This window comes from Sceloporus undulatus, chromosome 5 (assembly GCF_019175285.1).
Source record: "Sceloporus undulatus isolate JIND9_A2432 ecotype Alabama chromosome 5, SceUnd_v1.1, whole genome shotgun sequence".
In the NCBI taxonomy this organism is placed as follows: domain Eukaryota; kingdom Metazoa; phylum Chordata; class Lepidosauria; order Squamata; family Phrynosomatidae; genus Sceloporus; species Sceloporus undulatus.
In genome coordinates, this window is record NC_056526.1 from 2,619,058 (window position 1) to 2,633,632 (window position 14,575).

The 14,575-nt window shown below is 42.8% G+C and overlaps 1 protein-coding gene across 1 annotated transcript; it reads right to left on the minus strand.

Annotated features, from left to right (window-relative positions):
* Positions 1-4,271: 4,271 nt before the first annotated feature.
* On the minus strand, positions 4,272-13,310 carry LOC121930333 (C-type lectin lectoxin-Thr1-like). The gene is made up of 6 exons (XM_042466515.1): positions 13,187-13,310; positions 12,309-12,381; positions 9,549-9,646; positions 8,232-8,378; positions 6,529-6,640; positions 4,272-4,478 (listed from the first exon to the last, which is right to left on the minus strand). Exons 1-6 carry the CDS (start codon positions 13,187-13,189, stop codon positions 4,408-4,410), a joined length of 504 nt encoding a protein of 167 aa, XP_042322449.1. The 5' UTR covers positions 13,190-13,310; the 3' UTR covers positions 4,272-4,407.
* Positions 13,311-14,575: the final 1,265 nt, after the last annotated feature.

Consider the following 14,575-nt stretch of genomic DNA (forward strand, 5'->3'; position numbering starts at 1 on the left):
ATTCATGGCCCCCATCCCTAGTTTTTTGTGGGTTTTTCGGGCTCTGTGGCCATGTTCCAGAAGATTTTATTCCTTCCCAGCAGACAATGGATCTCTAATTAAACAGACACAATTCCTCTTTGCATATCCTCCCACCTGAGGTCTTGCCAGTCAACAACAGAACAATACACAGATTAACATGGAAATCACTCCTCCCTACCCAGGGTCACACAGTGTGTGTCTGGGTATGTCCCACTCTTTTCTATGCCAGCATTCTCTGAAGATACCAGCCACAGATGCTGGTGAAACATCAGGAATAAGCTGTTCTAGAACATGCTCACGTAGCCTGAAAACCCCACAAAAAACTAAACATGTTGCTCAGCTGTTTGAAGAGTTTGAAGCCCTGCAGAGGGAAGCATCAAATGGAATTCCAGGAGGCCCTGTGGAAAAATGAACCTTCCCAGACATAACTCCAATTTTGTTCCTAGAGAAACTCAGAGGTGTCATAGGCCTGTTACAGATGGGCATAAAGTATGGATTGAGTCCGTATTAGGGTTGGAAACTAACCCTAACCCTAATACGGACCCAGTCCGTACAAAGTGGCGGTGCCCATTCCACATGGGGGCCATCATCTTTACGTAGCGGATGCACTGCATACGCATGTCGCGCAGCACATATGACGCTGTGAGTGCGCCATTGGTGCCTTGCGGTGTCATATGTGTGCCGCAAAGAGAAGCGCCATTTTGGCACTTCTTCTTTGCAGCACGGAGGAGTCGCCTGGTTTGGCTGCTGCTGTAATGCGCCTTAATGATTAAAATGTTACTCCAGCTTGCAGTCTGTTTTTCACCAGGTTAATTTTTTAAATAAAAAATTAATTATTAAATCAATTTTAAGAACAAAAGGATCCTGAGATGCCCATCCATGCCATGCACTCAATATCTAGGTTCCACAGTATTGGAGCCACATTGTGTGTGCGTGCGCACACACACACACATATATATATATATACACATATTCTCCTTATATTTATAGATGACTTTGGATTCAGTGAGGTCAAGGATATATGTATATATATATATCTACATAGGACTGCCTTTGAAAAGTGTTCAGAAAATTCAACTGGTTTAAAGAGCTGCTGCCAGGCTGTTAACAGGCGCCGATTATAGAGCCCATACAACTCCCCTGTTGAAACAGCTTCATTGGCTGCCAGTTCGTTCCCGGGCACAATTCAAGGTACTGGTTATATCCTACAAAGCCCTACATGGCTCAGGTCCACATTATTTGGCACACCGTTTCTCCCGGTATGAACCTGCCCGGACTCTGAGATCCTCTGGAGAAGCCCTTCTCACCATCCCAACACCTTCACAAACACGTTTGGTGGGGACATGAGAGAAGGCCTTCTCAGCGGCTGCCCCTAGACTCTGGAACTCCCTGCCCAGGGAAAGAAGAACAGCTCCCTCCTTGATGGCTTTCCAATGGCAGGTGAAGACCTACCTGTTCAAACAGGAATTTAAGGAATCACTATAAGAACAGGCAGGAATGTTGGACTAGTTAAATCATTCTGTTTAATGCATGTCATTTATCTATTTATTTTTAAAATGTTTTAATTGTACTTTCTGTTTGTTTGTTTGTTTTTTAATTGCTGTAAAGCCGCTCTGAGTCCCAGTCCTGGGAAAAGAGCGGGATATAAATAAATAAATAAATAAATAAATAAATAAATAAAATGTATCATTCCATTCTGCTATTCAAGTGATACTAGGGGTGGGAAGGGGGGGGGGACAAACGACATCCCAATCTACCTTCCCAAAGTGGTCTCACAAGCAGCTTTAGACTAAAGAAAGGTTTAATGTATTTCTTGTGAGTGGCTTTCTAATTGATACAGACAGACTAAGGTAAACATTAATTCAAATGAAACAAAGCATAAAATCTGGGAGACCCCATTTCCACTGGAGCTGATCTTCCGGTGTTAGAATTTTGCCTTCCGGTCAGGGAGGGGGAGTTTAGAAGTGGAAACCCAAAAGAACTGCATGGATGGAGTATTATAGCCTGCTCACATGATGTGAAACCTTGCAAAAGCTCCCAAGATGCCAAGAAACAAAAGTGAGGTATCCTGGATAGGTCGGCCCCTCTTTGAGGAAAGCAAGATGTCTTCCTCTCTGGTGGATGTTGGAATTCTGTCCATTTTCTTTTCTTTCACCAGATTTTATTTTTTTTATATTACCAGATGTTTTCTGGTTCCGGAATCATAAAATCATGGAATCCTAGAATTGGAAGAGACCCCCTCCCCAAAAGCCATGCAATCCAACCCAATTCTGCCATACATCTTCCTCACTTTTTTGTCACCAACTTCAGTTATCCTCAAAGGTGCTACAAGAGCCATCTGCAGACTCGTTTTCCAGACTAACACAGCAGTGTCTTTCAATTCACTTTCAATTGAAATGTATGTTTTTTACTTGTTCTGGATCAGAGAAAGGACAAAGATAAACACATGTTTAAAGGGACTGAACTGGTCGTGTCACAACTGTATGTAAAATTGCAGATGTATTTGTGAGTGGATTAGAGAAGAAAGAAGAAGAAAAGACTGTTCACACTTAGAAGAGAGCTTCTTTGTGTGTATCACAGCCAATAGATGAGAAAATATTGATCCATGGATACTTTCTTGGGCCTGTGAGTAGATGCTAACATTGCTTGTTGGCACTTGACCATGATTCAGGGGCTGGAAGCTTAGGTGACCAGAACTTGATAAAAAGGATTTACAGATAGATACTTATCAGGTGACAAAAAGCAAAGAACTCTTGATCCTTCAGTCTAAAGAGATAGGGATGAGAAGCATACCTCTTGACATGTTTCATTCTCTGCTGTACTATTTTGGGACTGTAGGAAAAATTATTTTATTTGGGAGCAGAAGCATTACTAGGCAGGTGCAGGAGCTGTGGACCACACTGGGAGACACCTCAGAGGCAGGTGAACACCCAATGAGTCTGTCACTTCTGTTTATCCCCCCCAAAACCCTGGCCACTCTCCTCTGCCAGCTGAGATACTTGTGCCATCCATTGTCATAGTACCACTCTATTCTGCTTTGGTCAGTCCTCACCAGGAGTACTGTGTCCAGTTCTGGGCACCACAATTCAAGGAGGATGTTGAGAAACTGGAATGTGTCCAAAGGAGGGCGAATAAAATGGTGAAGGAAACCATGCCCTATGAAGAGAGACTTAGGGAGCTGGGTAAGTTTAGCCTGGAGATGAGAAGGTTAAGGGGTGATATGAAAGCTGTGTTGACATATTTGAAGGGATATCATACTGAAGATAAAGAAAAAATTCCCCCTGCAGGTCCTGAAACTAGGACACTGAGCAACGGATTCAAGTTATAGGAAAACACCTCAGCATTAGGAAGAACCTCCTCATGTTAAGAGCTGCTTGACAGAGGGAGATGTTGCTTTGGAGTGTCTTTGGACCTCTTGGGAGTTAGACATAGGCTGGATGTCATTTTGCAGGGGTGTTTTGGTTGTGTATTTTTGCATGACTTGATGGCCCTTGGGGTGTCTTCCAACTCTATGATTCTATGATGGTGGTGGGACTGGGAGAAAGCCTTCCATTTGGTTGAGAGGAAAAGATTTACATGTTAATCTGTGTGTCGGTCTGTTGTTGAATGGCAACTTCAACAGGAAAGGAGAAACCTTGAAAGTAAACAAAGTTTGTCTACTAGTCCCAAAACACACCAAAATCAAGACTCAGCACATGCAGATGGACATCACCCAGGGTCAGAGGTTTTCCCAGCAGGCAATGGATTGCTAATGAAACAGACAGACATATCCTCCTGCATATCCTCCCACCCTGATACCTTGCCATTCAGCAACACACGGACACATAGATGAACATGTAAATCACTTCCTCTCAACCAATGGATGCAAGCTACAGAAAAAGAGATTCCATCTCATCATTAGGAGGAACTTCCTGTTCGACAGTGGAACACACTCCTTCCTCAGGGATTATAGTGGAGTCTCCTTCCTTGGAAGTCTTTAAACAGAGGCTGGATGGCCATCTGGCGGGGATGATTTGATTGAGATTTCCTGCATGGGAGAATGGGGTTGGACTGGATGGCCCTTGCGGTCTCTTCCAACTCTATGATTCTACCCCACTCATTTTCATGTCAGCATTCTCTGAAGATGCCAGCAAAACCTCAGGAATAAACTTTTCCAGAAAATGGCCACATAGCACGAAAAACCCACAAAGAACTAAAGACAGGGAAGAACTTTTGGAAGAGAATTTATTTTATTGGTGACCCAACCCAGAGAAACGAGAGTCTGATCCATAACCCCTCTATGGTGGTATAGCCTTGGCATATAGATAACAGAAGGGCTCAGTCCACCACCAGAGATAGTTGCCTCCAGGTGAGTTTCACCCTCCAAGTGTCAATCTATTGCTGCCTTCAGAATCGTGAAAATCGGCATAGATAGGCATGTTTTAAATCACAGTCATCATCACTCCATTGCATGTAATCTGCAGGGAAAAACAGAGAGATTAGGTCAGCAGACCTGCTATTGCCTTCTAGCTGAAATAACATCTTCTGGTAAAACAACATAGAATAGCATCATAGAACTGGAAGAAGTGCCAAATGCCTTTGAGTCCAATGGCCTTCCAAGCAGGAACACAGACTCAAAGCATCCCCAACAGATGACCATCCAGCCTCTGTTTAAAAACCTTCAAAGAAGGACACTCCACTGCTCTCTAAAGGAGTGTGTTATTCCACTGTCAAACAGCTCTGTCTGTTAAGAAGTTCCTCCTAAGATTTGGGTGGAATGTCTTTTCTTGTATTTTGCATCTATTGCTCCAGGTCGTAGTCTCTGGAGCAGCATAAAACAAGCTTGCTCCACCTTTAATATGAAACCCCTTCAAATATTGGCTATCATGTCACCTCTTAACCTTCTCTTCCCCAGGCTAAACATACCCAGTTCCCTAAGGCTCTCCTCAGAGGGCTTGGTGGTTTCCAGATTTTCCACCATTTTGGTTGCCCTCCTTGGGATATGTTCCATCTTGTCCACATCCTTCTTGAATTGTGGTACCCAGAGCTGTTGGACACAGTATTCCAGGTGAGGCCTGGCCCAAGCAGAATACAGTGGCATTAGCACTTCCCTTCATCTACACATTATACTCCTGGAAACATGGAGACATGGAAACGTTAAAGCAGAGAGCAGCTTGAATCTTATTGTTACTCCTGACTAGAATAAAAACACTGAAACAGTCAGATTTACCTATGTGTTGACTAGCCACTCAGCCATTGATTCAGTAGAACTATTTTAAAGAGTCAGTGCAGTATAGTCGTTTGAGTATTGGACTTGGGTCCTATCTGCATGGGCCAGGATACTCCAGGGGCCATCTGGAGTATCTTGGCCATGCAGCTGGTCCAACCTCTTCCCGTTACTTGGTCCTCCATGCGCTGTCTGTCTGCATGGACATCCTGCTCAGGTGTCCAGTGTATCCATATCTTCCATTGGTCACTCGATTCTGAGGTTAGAACAATGCACCCAGCCTGATCACATGGCTGGGCGCCATGCGCTGACCTCAGAGCAAGAGACCTATGGCAATGCCAGGCAGTGCCTGTGCAGACAGCCTCCATGGTGCAAGAACAGAAAATCTTCCTGGAAGATCCAGAGTAGTGGGTAAGTTTTTAAAAACTTTTTTAAGGGTGCAACACGCCATTTCTGGGGTAGAATATGTCAGCCATCATCCAGACTAGTTTGGGATGTACATTGTCTGAATAGGATGATGCCAGAATGGTGATGGTGGTGGGGAAACAGGCCTTTTGGTCCACAGAGGGCTCTGGATCTTCCCAGAAAATCTGGAGTAACGGGTAAGTTTTTCAAAACTGTTTTAAGAGTGTTATACCCCATTTCTGGGGCAGAATGTGCCAGTTATCCTTCAGACTGCCTGAGGTTTGGGATGTGTGTGGTCCAAATAGCATGATGCCAGAACTGGGGGAGAAACAGGTCTTTTAGCCCATGCAGACTGGAGACCAGAGTTTTAATTTTTGCTCAGACACAGAGACCTACTTGGTAACTTTGGACAAGTCATACTCTCTCGGCTTGAGAGGAAGGCAAAGGAAAAACCCCTCTGAACAAATCTGGGAAATAGCCTTTGAACAATTCAACCCTAGGAGAAGGTTGCTATAAGTCGGAGCCAATGTGAAGGCACAGAACGACAACAATAATGAGGCAGCAATTGCAACAAGCAAACAACAAAACCTTGTGGTGTTTTTGTGTCTGTGTGAAGCAACACTGTATTTTGCACAAAAGAAATTTTGTGAATGTTCGCAACTACAGCAACAGCATCAAAAGTCCTGAAATGTGAAAAATCATAGAGAAAATGGTAAGAATGGTTCTAAACATACCCAAAAGAGAAAACAAAGGGTGTGTGTGTGTGTGTGTGTGTGTTTTGACAACTTTTCATTCTTATGTGTGAGTTTAAAAAGCAGAGACAAGGAATTCCCCAGTGAATGCTGTAATACTAAGCAACAGATGCACAGTTCTTTGCAATCAAACCTTCTCCTCACCTTTAGAATACAATTCTGCACAGTTCCCCCTTTTAGGTCTATTACTGGGTTGTCCAGGTGCCCAAGGTATGTAGGAGACAGGAGACATATCTTTCCATTGCCAATTCCTTACCTGGGTACAGAGCAAAAATAAAACATAAAATCCAACCTGTTTAGGGATGCTTAAGTGGGAGTGATCATGTTTTCCTGGACTTGTGGGAATTAGGATTTACAGATGCTAAAACCTATGATGAGAGAATAACTGGAGCATTTTAAAAGCAGCTGGGAAAGTGGGACAATATAGGATTTATCAGGACTGTCCCTTCCAAACCAGGACAGTTGGAGGGAATGGCGTGCATGTCTTGTTAAAACCCAATAGGCCACCACATTCAATAGTTTGAAGCCGACAAACTATGGCAGAAGGAAAAATATTCCATCTTTTGCAAGCATTGTTTGGAGGACTGCCAAAAACCTGGTGAACTAGGGACAATGACACTAAAAGCATGGCAAGGAATGGAAAATTGCAGAGTCAGAGTTCCACCTTTTATACTGAAAAATAAGGAGCCTGCACTCAACCATCTCATAAAGCTAAGTTAAAAGACAACAGTTTTGGGGAAACTGAGGGGCTGCACAGACTGTCCCTTAGGGACGGCCTCCAGCCACCCATTTACAGCCAGATTGGGGCAGCAGCAACTGCATGCCGCAGCCCCAATCTGGCCTTTCCAGGGCACAATAGCTGTGGTGCCGTGGCTTTACGGTGCTTCTTCAATGCTGTGTCATGTGGATGTTGTGCCAGAGGAATGCCGTGATGCTGCATGCCATGTAGTGTGGTGCGCGGCATCATGCCAGCCTGGGGTCAGAGCCAGGGCGTGCGTCATATGGATGCTACACCCCAACTCCATCCCCAGGCCGGCTTTTCTTGCTGGTCTGCACAACCTCTGAGAGTTTCAGCCTGGCCCTGCTATTCAGCTGCCAGGGTCATTTCACTATCCCAGAGATCACAGGAATACAGGTCCTTGGTCTAAGTCTGAAGACTGATAAGGAGGAGAAGCTTCATAGGCTCACAGAATACTAGAGTCCGAAGAGACCCCAAGGGCCATCACTCCAGCCCCTTTCTGCCATATAGGAAGACAACCATCAAAGCCTTCGCTGGGACAGATGGTCATCGAGCTTCTGTTGAAAAACCTCCAAAGAAAGAGAGTCCACCATCTTCATAGGCAGCCCATTTCCAGTGTTTATGTAGAATCTTCTTTCCTGTAGCTTGAATGTAGCTAGGTGTCCTAGCCTCTGGAGCAGCAGAAAACAAGCTTGCTCCATCCTCAACATGACATCCCTTCAAATATTTAACAGGGCTATCATGTCCCCCCTTTACCTCTCCTCTAGGCTAAACATACTCAGATCCCTCAGCCACTCCTCAGAGGACTTCATGGTTTCCAGACCCTTCACCATTTTGGTCACTGTCCTCTGGAAATGCTCCAACCTGTCCACATCCTTTTTGAATTGTGGTGCCCAGAACTGGAACAGGATTCCAGGTGAAATCTCACCAAGGCAGAATAGAATAGACACCATTATATCCTTTAACAGTGGAGACACTGTTATCTTATTGCTGCAGAATCATGTTGGCATTTTTAGCTGCCACATCACACAAGCTGAACAAGACACATGTTCAGCTTGTGGTCCACTAAGACTCCCAGATTGCATTCGCGTGTACTTCATCAGCTCACCGATTCCCATCCAATATCCTGCAGTCCAATCCAGATGTGACCCACTGTTTTGTGGTTCATCTTGATGAAAGAGGATACGGCCCTCATCTCATCCTCATTGAGCAAGGATGCAAGATGGCTCTCCTGGAACTTAACCTGGCATGCTGTCTGAGAAGCAAGAAAGAGAAAGAGCTGTTGGCTTAAAGAAACAGGTTGAACACTGCAGTGTACGTTTCCAGTCCAGGCCTCCTGAAGAAGTTTATTTGATATTAAGGCTTCAAAAAGCCACTGGTGCAAAAGATTTTATTGATCATTAATGGTTGACACTGGGGTTTTGTAGCAGATAAAAAATACCTCATTTGTTTAGCCAGAAGGGGCTTGTTTAGTGTTTAGGAGGCCTGGTGGCGCAGTGGTTAAATGCCTGTACTGCATCCACTCAGTCAAAACCATAAGGCTGCGAGTTCAATTCCAGTCAGGGGCTCAAGGTCAACTCAGGCTTGCCTCCTTTTGAGGTCGCTAAAATGAGTTCCCAGCTTGTTGCGGTATATAAATGGAGCTGCTATTCTTAGTCTATTGAGCGCAGAGGACTCACTAATACTATCCTCAGGTGGTCGTTGTTATTCTTTTGTCTGACTTTGTTTTTAGCATATAAGTATATTATTTTAGTATTTTAGTATTTTGTAGTGTGGCGTTTTATCATTCGTTTTTTATGTATATGTTTTGATCTACCGCCCTTTGGTGGAAAGGGCATGATAAATAAACATTACTATTATTATTATTTATTATTAGTAATAATATACTCATCCCTCCATATTTGTGGTTTTGATATTTGCAGATCCAACAGGACACTCGTGGCGTCGCTTGTGTGGCGCAACGTGAGGATGCTATGCGTCCATTATGTCACAATGGCCGCCATTGTAGCACCGCCAGTCCATGCTCAGATTAGGGATCATGCGGTTGCCATGCGGTCCCTAACCCTAGTTGCGCCACCGCCATGTTACAAAGAGCCCATCTGTCCTGGGCCAATGGTTTTAAAAAAACAATACAGATTAAAAACTGAATTGCTGTTTGCAGTTTGACACAGCTTTAACTGTCATGGCTCCATCCTATGGAATCCTGGGATCTGTAGTTTGTTGTGGGTGCCAGAACTCTCTGACAGAGAAGGAAAAATATATCACAAACCTACACATCCCAGAACGCCATAGCTTTCAACCATGGCAGTTAAAGTGGTGTCAAACTGCCTGAATTCTGCAGTGTATATGCTGTCCTTTAAGTTCAATAGCAAAAAACGGGGCTTTGTGTTTTGATGGAGCAAATGTTCCGTAAAGCATGTCTTACCTCTGCGTCATACCAATTCATCATCGGTTTCTTGAATAAGCCAAAGCAAGTGCTCTTATGTGATATCCAACCAACAGGACAGGAAACAACGTCTCTGACTGCAGGAAGATGTGGCCAGGGATGAAGAAATGGTTGTATTTCAGCATTTTTAAACTCCATGTACGTTGCTCAGTTCATTGCATTCCATTCATTGCAATTCATTTACGCTGCATTCTTTACACCTAACAGCTCACTTGGTTAAATTATTACTCACGAGGCAACAGTTATTCATTTGGCAGTGAAACCCTGTGCGATAAATCCTGAGCAGAAAAGGGTGCGCCTACACAGTAGAGATAATGTTGCTTCACATCATTGTAACAGCAATGACTCCACAGAATCCAGGGATTTGTAATTTGGTGAAGCACCATCACTCTTTGGCAGAAAAGGCTGAAGTCCTTATAAAACCTACCATTCCCAGGATTCCATAGCTTGGAGCTACAGCACTTAAAGTGGTATCATTTCTATAGTGTAGATGCATCCAAAGTGAATTGAGGTGTTTCACTATGATGCTTACCAGTCCCAGACGAGGATCAGATTTGCCCAAATTAGTTGGAACAGCACAGTCCAAAGTGTTTTGGAGATATCGAGAGAAGAATTAGCAGGGGCATTTTTTGCCATGTGTTTAACCTTCTTGCTGTTAGAAGATGCTGCATTCTCTTTTCCCCTTCTCATATAGATAGGGATTTCCTGCATGCAACCCCTCCTCTCTTGAATTTAAACTCATCATGTGACTTAGGTCACTCCCTCTTTTTCAAAGATTTTCTCCTGCCCTGTTGGGTCCTCCATCTTCCTTCTCCATGAACTTTCTTTGGAAAGATGGTGGGATAAATATTTTTTTTCTTAACCTGAACTATTCACTAGCTAGATTAAGATATAGCCTCTCTGTATATACAGTACAGTTGCCCCTCCAAGTTCATGGACTTGAAATGTGCAGACTTGGAAATCCTTGGAGGGGAGACCACTATTAAACTTAATGGGGGGTGCCCCTGCGGCACATGCTCTGCATTCACGCGCCCCATTCAAGCCTATGGGGCTTGAATGTGCTCTATATTTCAAACTTGTGGAGGGGTCTGGAATGGATACCCACGAGTTCAAAGGGGCGACTGTATAGATTAAAGCCAGTAGTAAACTTTGTTTGAACTTCAAACTACTTGTGTTGTTTTTGAGTCAGTCTCAGTTCTTAGTGAAATATAATAATTCTGATTGTATGTACAGCACTGTGTAAATCTACCGTGCTACATAAATAAAGTATAATAATAATAATAATAACAACAACAACAATAAAAAGAACTCCACTATACTGTACTATAAGGCAGCATATTTCACTGTCGAACAGCTCTTACTATCAGGACATTCTTCCTAACGTTGAGCTGGAATAGCGTTTCCTGTAGTTTGGACTCATTGCTCTGTGTCCAAGTCTCTGGAACAGCAGAAAATAAGCTTGCTCCATTATTATTATTATTATTATTATTATTATTATTATTATTTCTATCCTGCCTCTTCAATAAGATCAAGGTGGCTTACATCCATAAAAACCGTACAGCACAATAAAATAAATCCCAATATTCCATCCCTCGTTAAAACGACCCCACAATACAACAAAACTATAATAAAATATAGTTAAAATTAGTAGCAACAAGAACAAGACATCATGGGCAGTCATTAGAACAATCCATATCAGTGGGGGCAACTGGGCCAATCATTCAGGGAAGGTCTCTTGGAAAAGATCTGTCTTGACAGCCTTTTTAAAACTGTCAAGTTTAGTGATAGGTCAGATGTCCTCCGGCAGGCCATTCCATAATTTGATAGAGACAGATGAAGACATCCTCTGGGTGACCATAGCCAGCCTGGTCTTTATTGGCTGTAATAAGTTTGTTCCAGAGGACCTAAGATTGCAGGGTGGATTATATGGACGGAGGCAATCCCGTAAGTAGGCTGGACCCAATATAGGAGCTTATCCCATGGCTTAATAAATTGATTTACCTCTACCCGACTTAAATCTTAATTCAGGTGGCACCCTGATAGTATCACAAGGTTTTTGCTGCCTAATTTGCCGCCCAAATACATCCCGGGTCCATCGCCGCTTCCAGGAGTACTCTGACAGCCATTTTTGTGACTCACAAAACTCCCATATGCAAAAAGAGCTGCGAGGAGCGCTCCTGGAAGCGGGGATGGACCCAGGCTGTATTCGGGTGACAAATTAGGTGGCAAAAACCTTGTGATAATATCAGGATGCCACCCCAATTACAATTTAAGCTGAGTAGAGGTAAATCAATTTATTCCTCCATGGGATAAACTTCATAGTTAGGAATTCATTGCACAGTTTAAAAATCCTCCCAAATTAACTGACCCCTCTTCCAGATGAGAGGTTCCACATATTGAACCTGGGATCTTTTGACTGCAAACCCCATGATTTTACTATTTAGCTATCCTGTCTTACTTCTTACTTTGTAAGAAGGCTGCATCTACACTGCAGAATTATCTGAACTACAAATCCCAGAATTCCATAGATTGGAGCTAAAGTGGTGTCAATCTATGGAGTTCTGGGATTTGTAGTTCAGCGAGAGCCTTCTCTATCAGAGCGCTCTGGTGCCACAACAAAATCCAAACCCCAGGTTCCTGTAGCATGGAGCCATCAGAGATAAAGCAGTGCCAAGCTGCATTAGTTATGCAGTGTGGTCGCAGTCTCGGTTGTGTTGGAGAAACTCAATAGAGCCATACCTTGCAGGAGAAAAGTGATGACCAAGAATTGAAAAGGAGAGAAATGGGAGCGAGAATCTGACCCCATTTGCACCTGCAGGAGAGCATAGTTGGTACAGAGTTTATTACTTCCACAGAGTTATTTTCCTGTTCCTTATCCAGTTTGCAACATTCTACAAAAACACAGTACTGTACTTTCATGTTTTTTCCAATGTGAGAGTAAAAGGCTACTGTTTACCCTGAGTTTAGTGGCTAGTGCCTTTGGGATCTGTCTTGGACTAGGCATTGTTCAACATCGTTCTACATGGCGTGGAAGATGGAATAGAAGTTGTAATTATCAGACTTGCAGATAACATTAAGTTTGGAGGAGTAGCTAATATTTCAAAATATGAGTTCAGATCTCAAAATGACCCTAATGGATTGGAAATCTGGGCCAAAACAAACAAAATGGATTTCAACCGGTATAAATATAGTGTGTCACATTTAGTTGGGTTAAATAAAAAGCACAAATATAAGATGGCAGCTCTGGGGTCAGAATACTCCAGGAGCAACTGAAAGTATTCTGGTTGGTATAAACTCTAAGTTGCTCTTGGTTTAGGATCTTTTCTTTAAAAAATATGTAGAGGATGTAAAAATCCCTCTTTCCCAATTCATCCTGTTGTTCAAACGCTTGTCTAGATTTCAAAGTCAGAAATATTCCATCTCACCTCTCCAAAAGATGTGTGCATCTTAACCCCCTTTGAAACCCTGATGAGAATTTTGTACCATTAAGCATCTATCAGAGGAGTGGAAGAGTTTAAAAAGAAAATCATAGCATGATTTTTCAGTCTGAATTCTGCTCTGAGAGCCTTTGTGGCTGAAGAGCAGGATATAAATATTCTGAATAAATAAATACATACCATTGGGGTACTCACCTTGTCTGTATATCTGTCTCTTTTCCTCTTTGGTGGATGGAATGCCAAGCTTGACTTCTTGGTTTTGTAGCCCTCTCACATCTTTTATACACTATAAGCAAAGGAGTGGCATATCACTGTGACACTGTCATCAAATAGCTCTTATGCAACCCAAGGGCTCACCAAGGTTCCTTTTCTTTGTCCCATCAGTGAGCAATGACCCAGGCACCTGAAAGTACAAATGAACTGGAAAAGAGCCATGGAGATCCATAAAACCATAGACTCAGAGAGCTTGAAGGGACTGGAAGCACCAGTTAATCCAATCCCTTGCCAGGCAGGAATCCACAACTGAAGTACTCCCATGAGATGGAGACCCAAACTCATAGAATCATAGAATTATAGAGTTGAAAGAGACCGCAAGCTCAGTCCACTCCAACCCTATTCAAGGGTAGTTGCAGAGGAAGGGTAGTTCAAGATAACGTTCATTGAACTAGCCAAAGGCCATGACAAAAAGAGCTTATCATAAAGCATAAAACATTTAAAACAAAAGGCATAGAACACAGAGGACAAAAAGTGTCCCAACATTTAGTGTGCAGTTAAAATAGTTAACTGTTAAAAAGGACAAAAGGAAAAAGAGACATCTTTCCTGGATATTAGTAAACATATATAATATAATCATGAAATCTAATTAATACTTGGCGTCTCCATGACAATTTATGGCAATTTTCTTCAGCTCTCTCTTCCTAATCTTTTTTGCAGCCGTGGCAAAAAGAGCCACTCTGTGTGTAACATAATCATTGGTATCACTCAAAAGGAATGGGACCGAATCAACAGTAGCGCTCCCACTTTTGTTTGTCAGAAAGGTGTTAACAATTTATTTTTAGGGTTGCTGTACAATGGACAAACTAACAAGTAGAGAACAATATCCTCCACCTGAGGCTGACTGAAGATGCACACTCTGTTCTCAAAAGGCACTTTGTTGTAGCGTCCGTCTAGAACCGCAGAAGGCATTACTTGAAGTCGTAGCTCAGTGAAGGCAATTCTCAAAGTAGGCGACTTGAGTTTAGTCAAATATCTGGCTCTAAAATGTTCAGTCTTCAAAAAGGAGAACCAAAAGGAGAATTGTGAGGTCCTAATTGACTGCAGATCTTTTCTTGAATCAGTCCAAAAAGGGAATTCTCTTAATTGCCTCTTATCCATGCCAATAACAGCGTTCAACTCAGAAAAGCGGATAAGAAAGAAGTTGGGTTTGCTCCACCTCGGGACAAGACGGAATTAATTCAATGTCTATTAGATAACACTGCAAACATAATAGGGAAAACATATAAACTACTGTTAAGATGGGACCTGGAAGATGAAGTTGTAAAACAGCAAATGATAACTTGGGCTAATAAC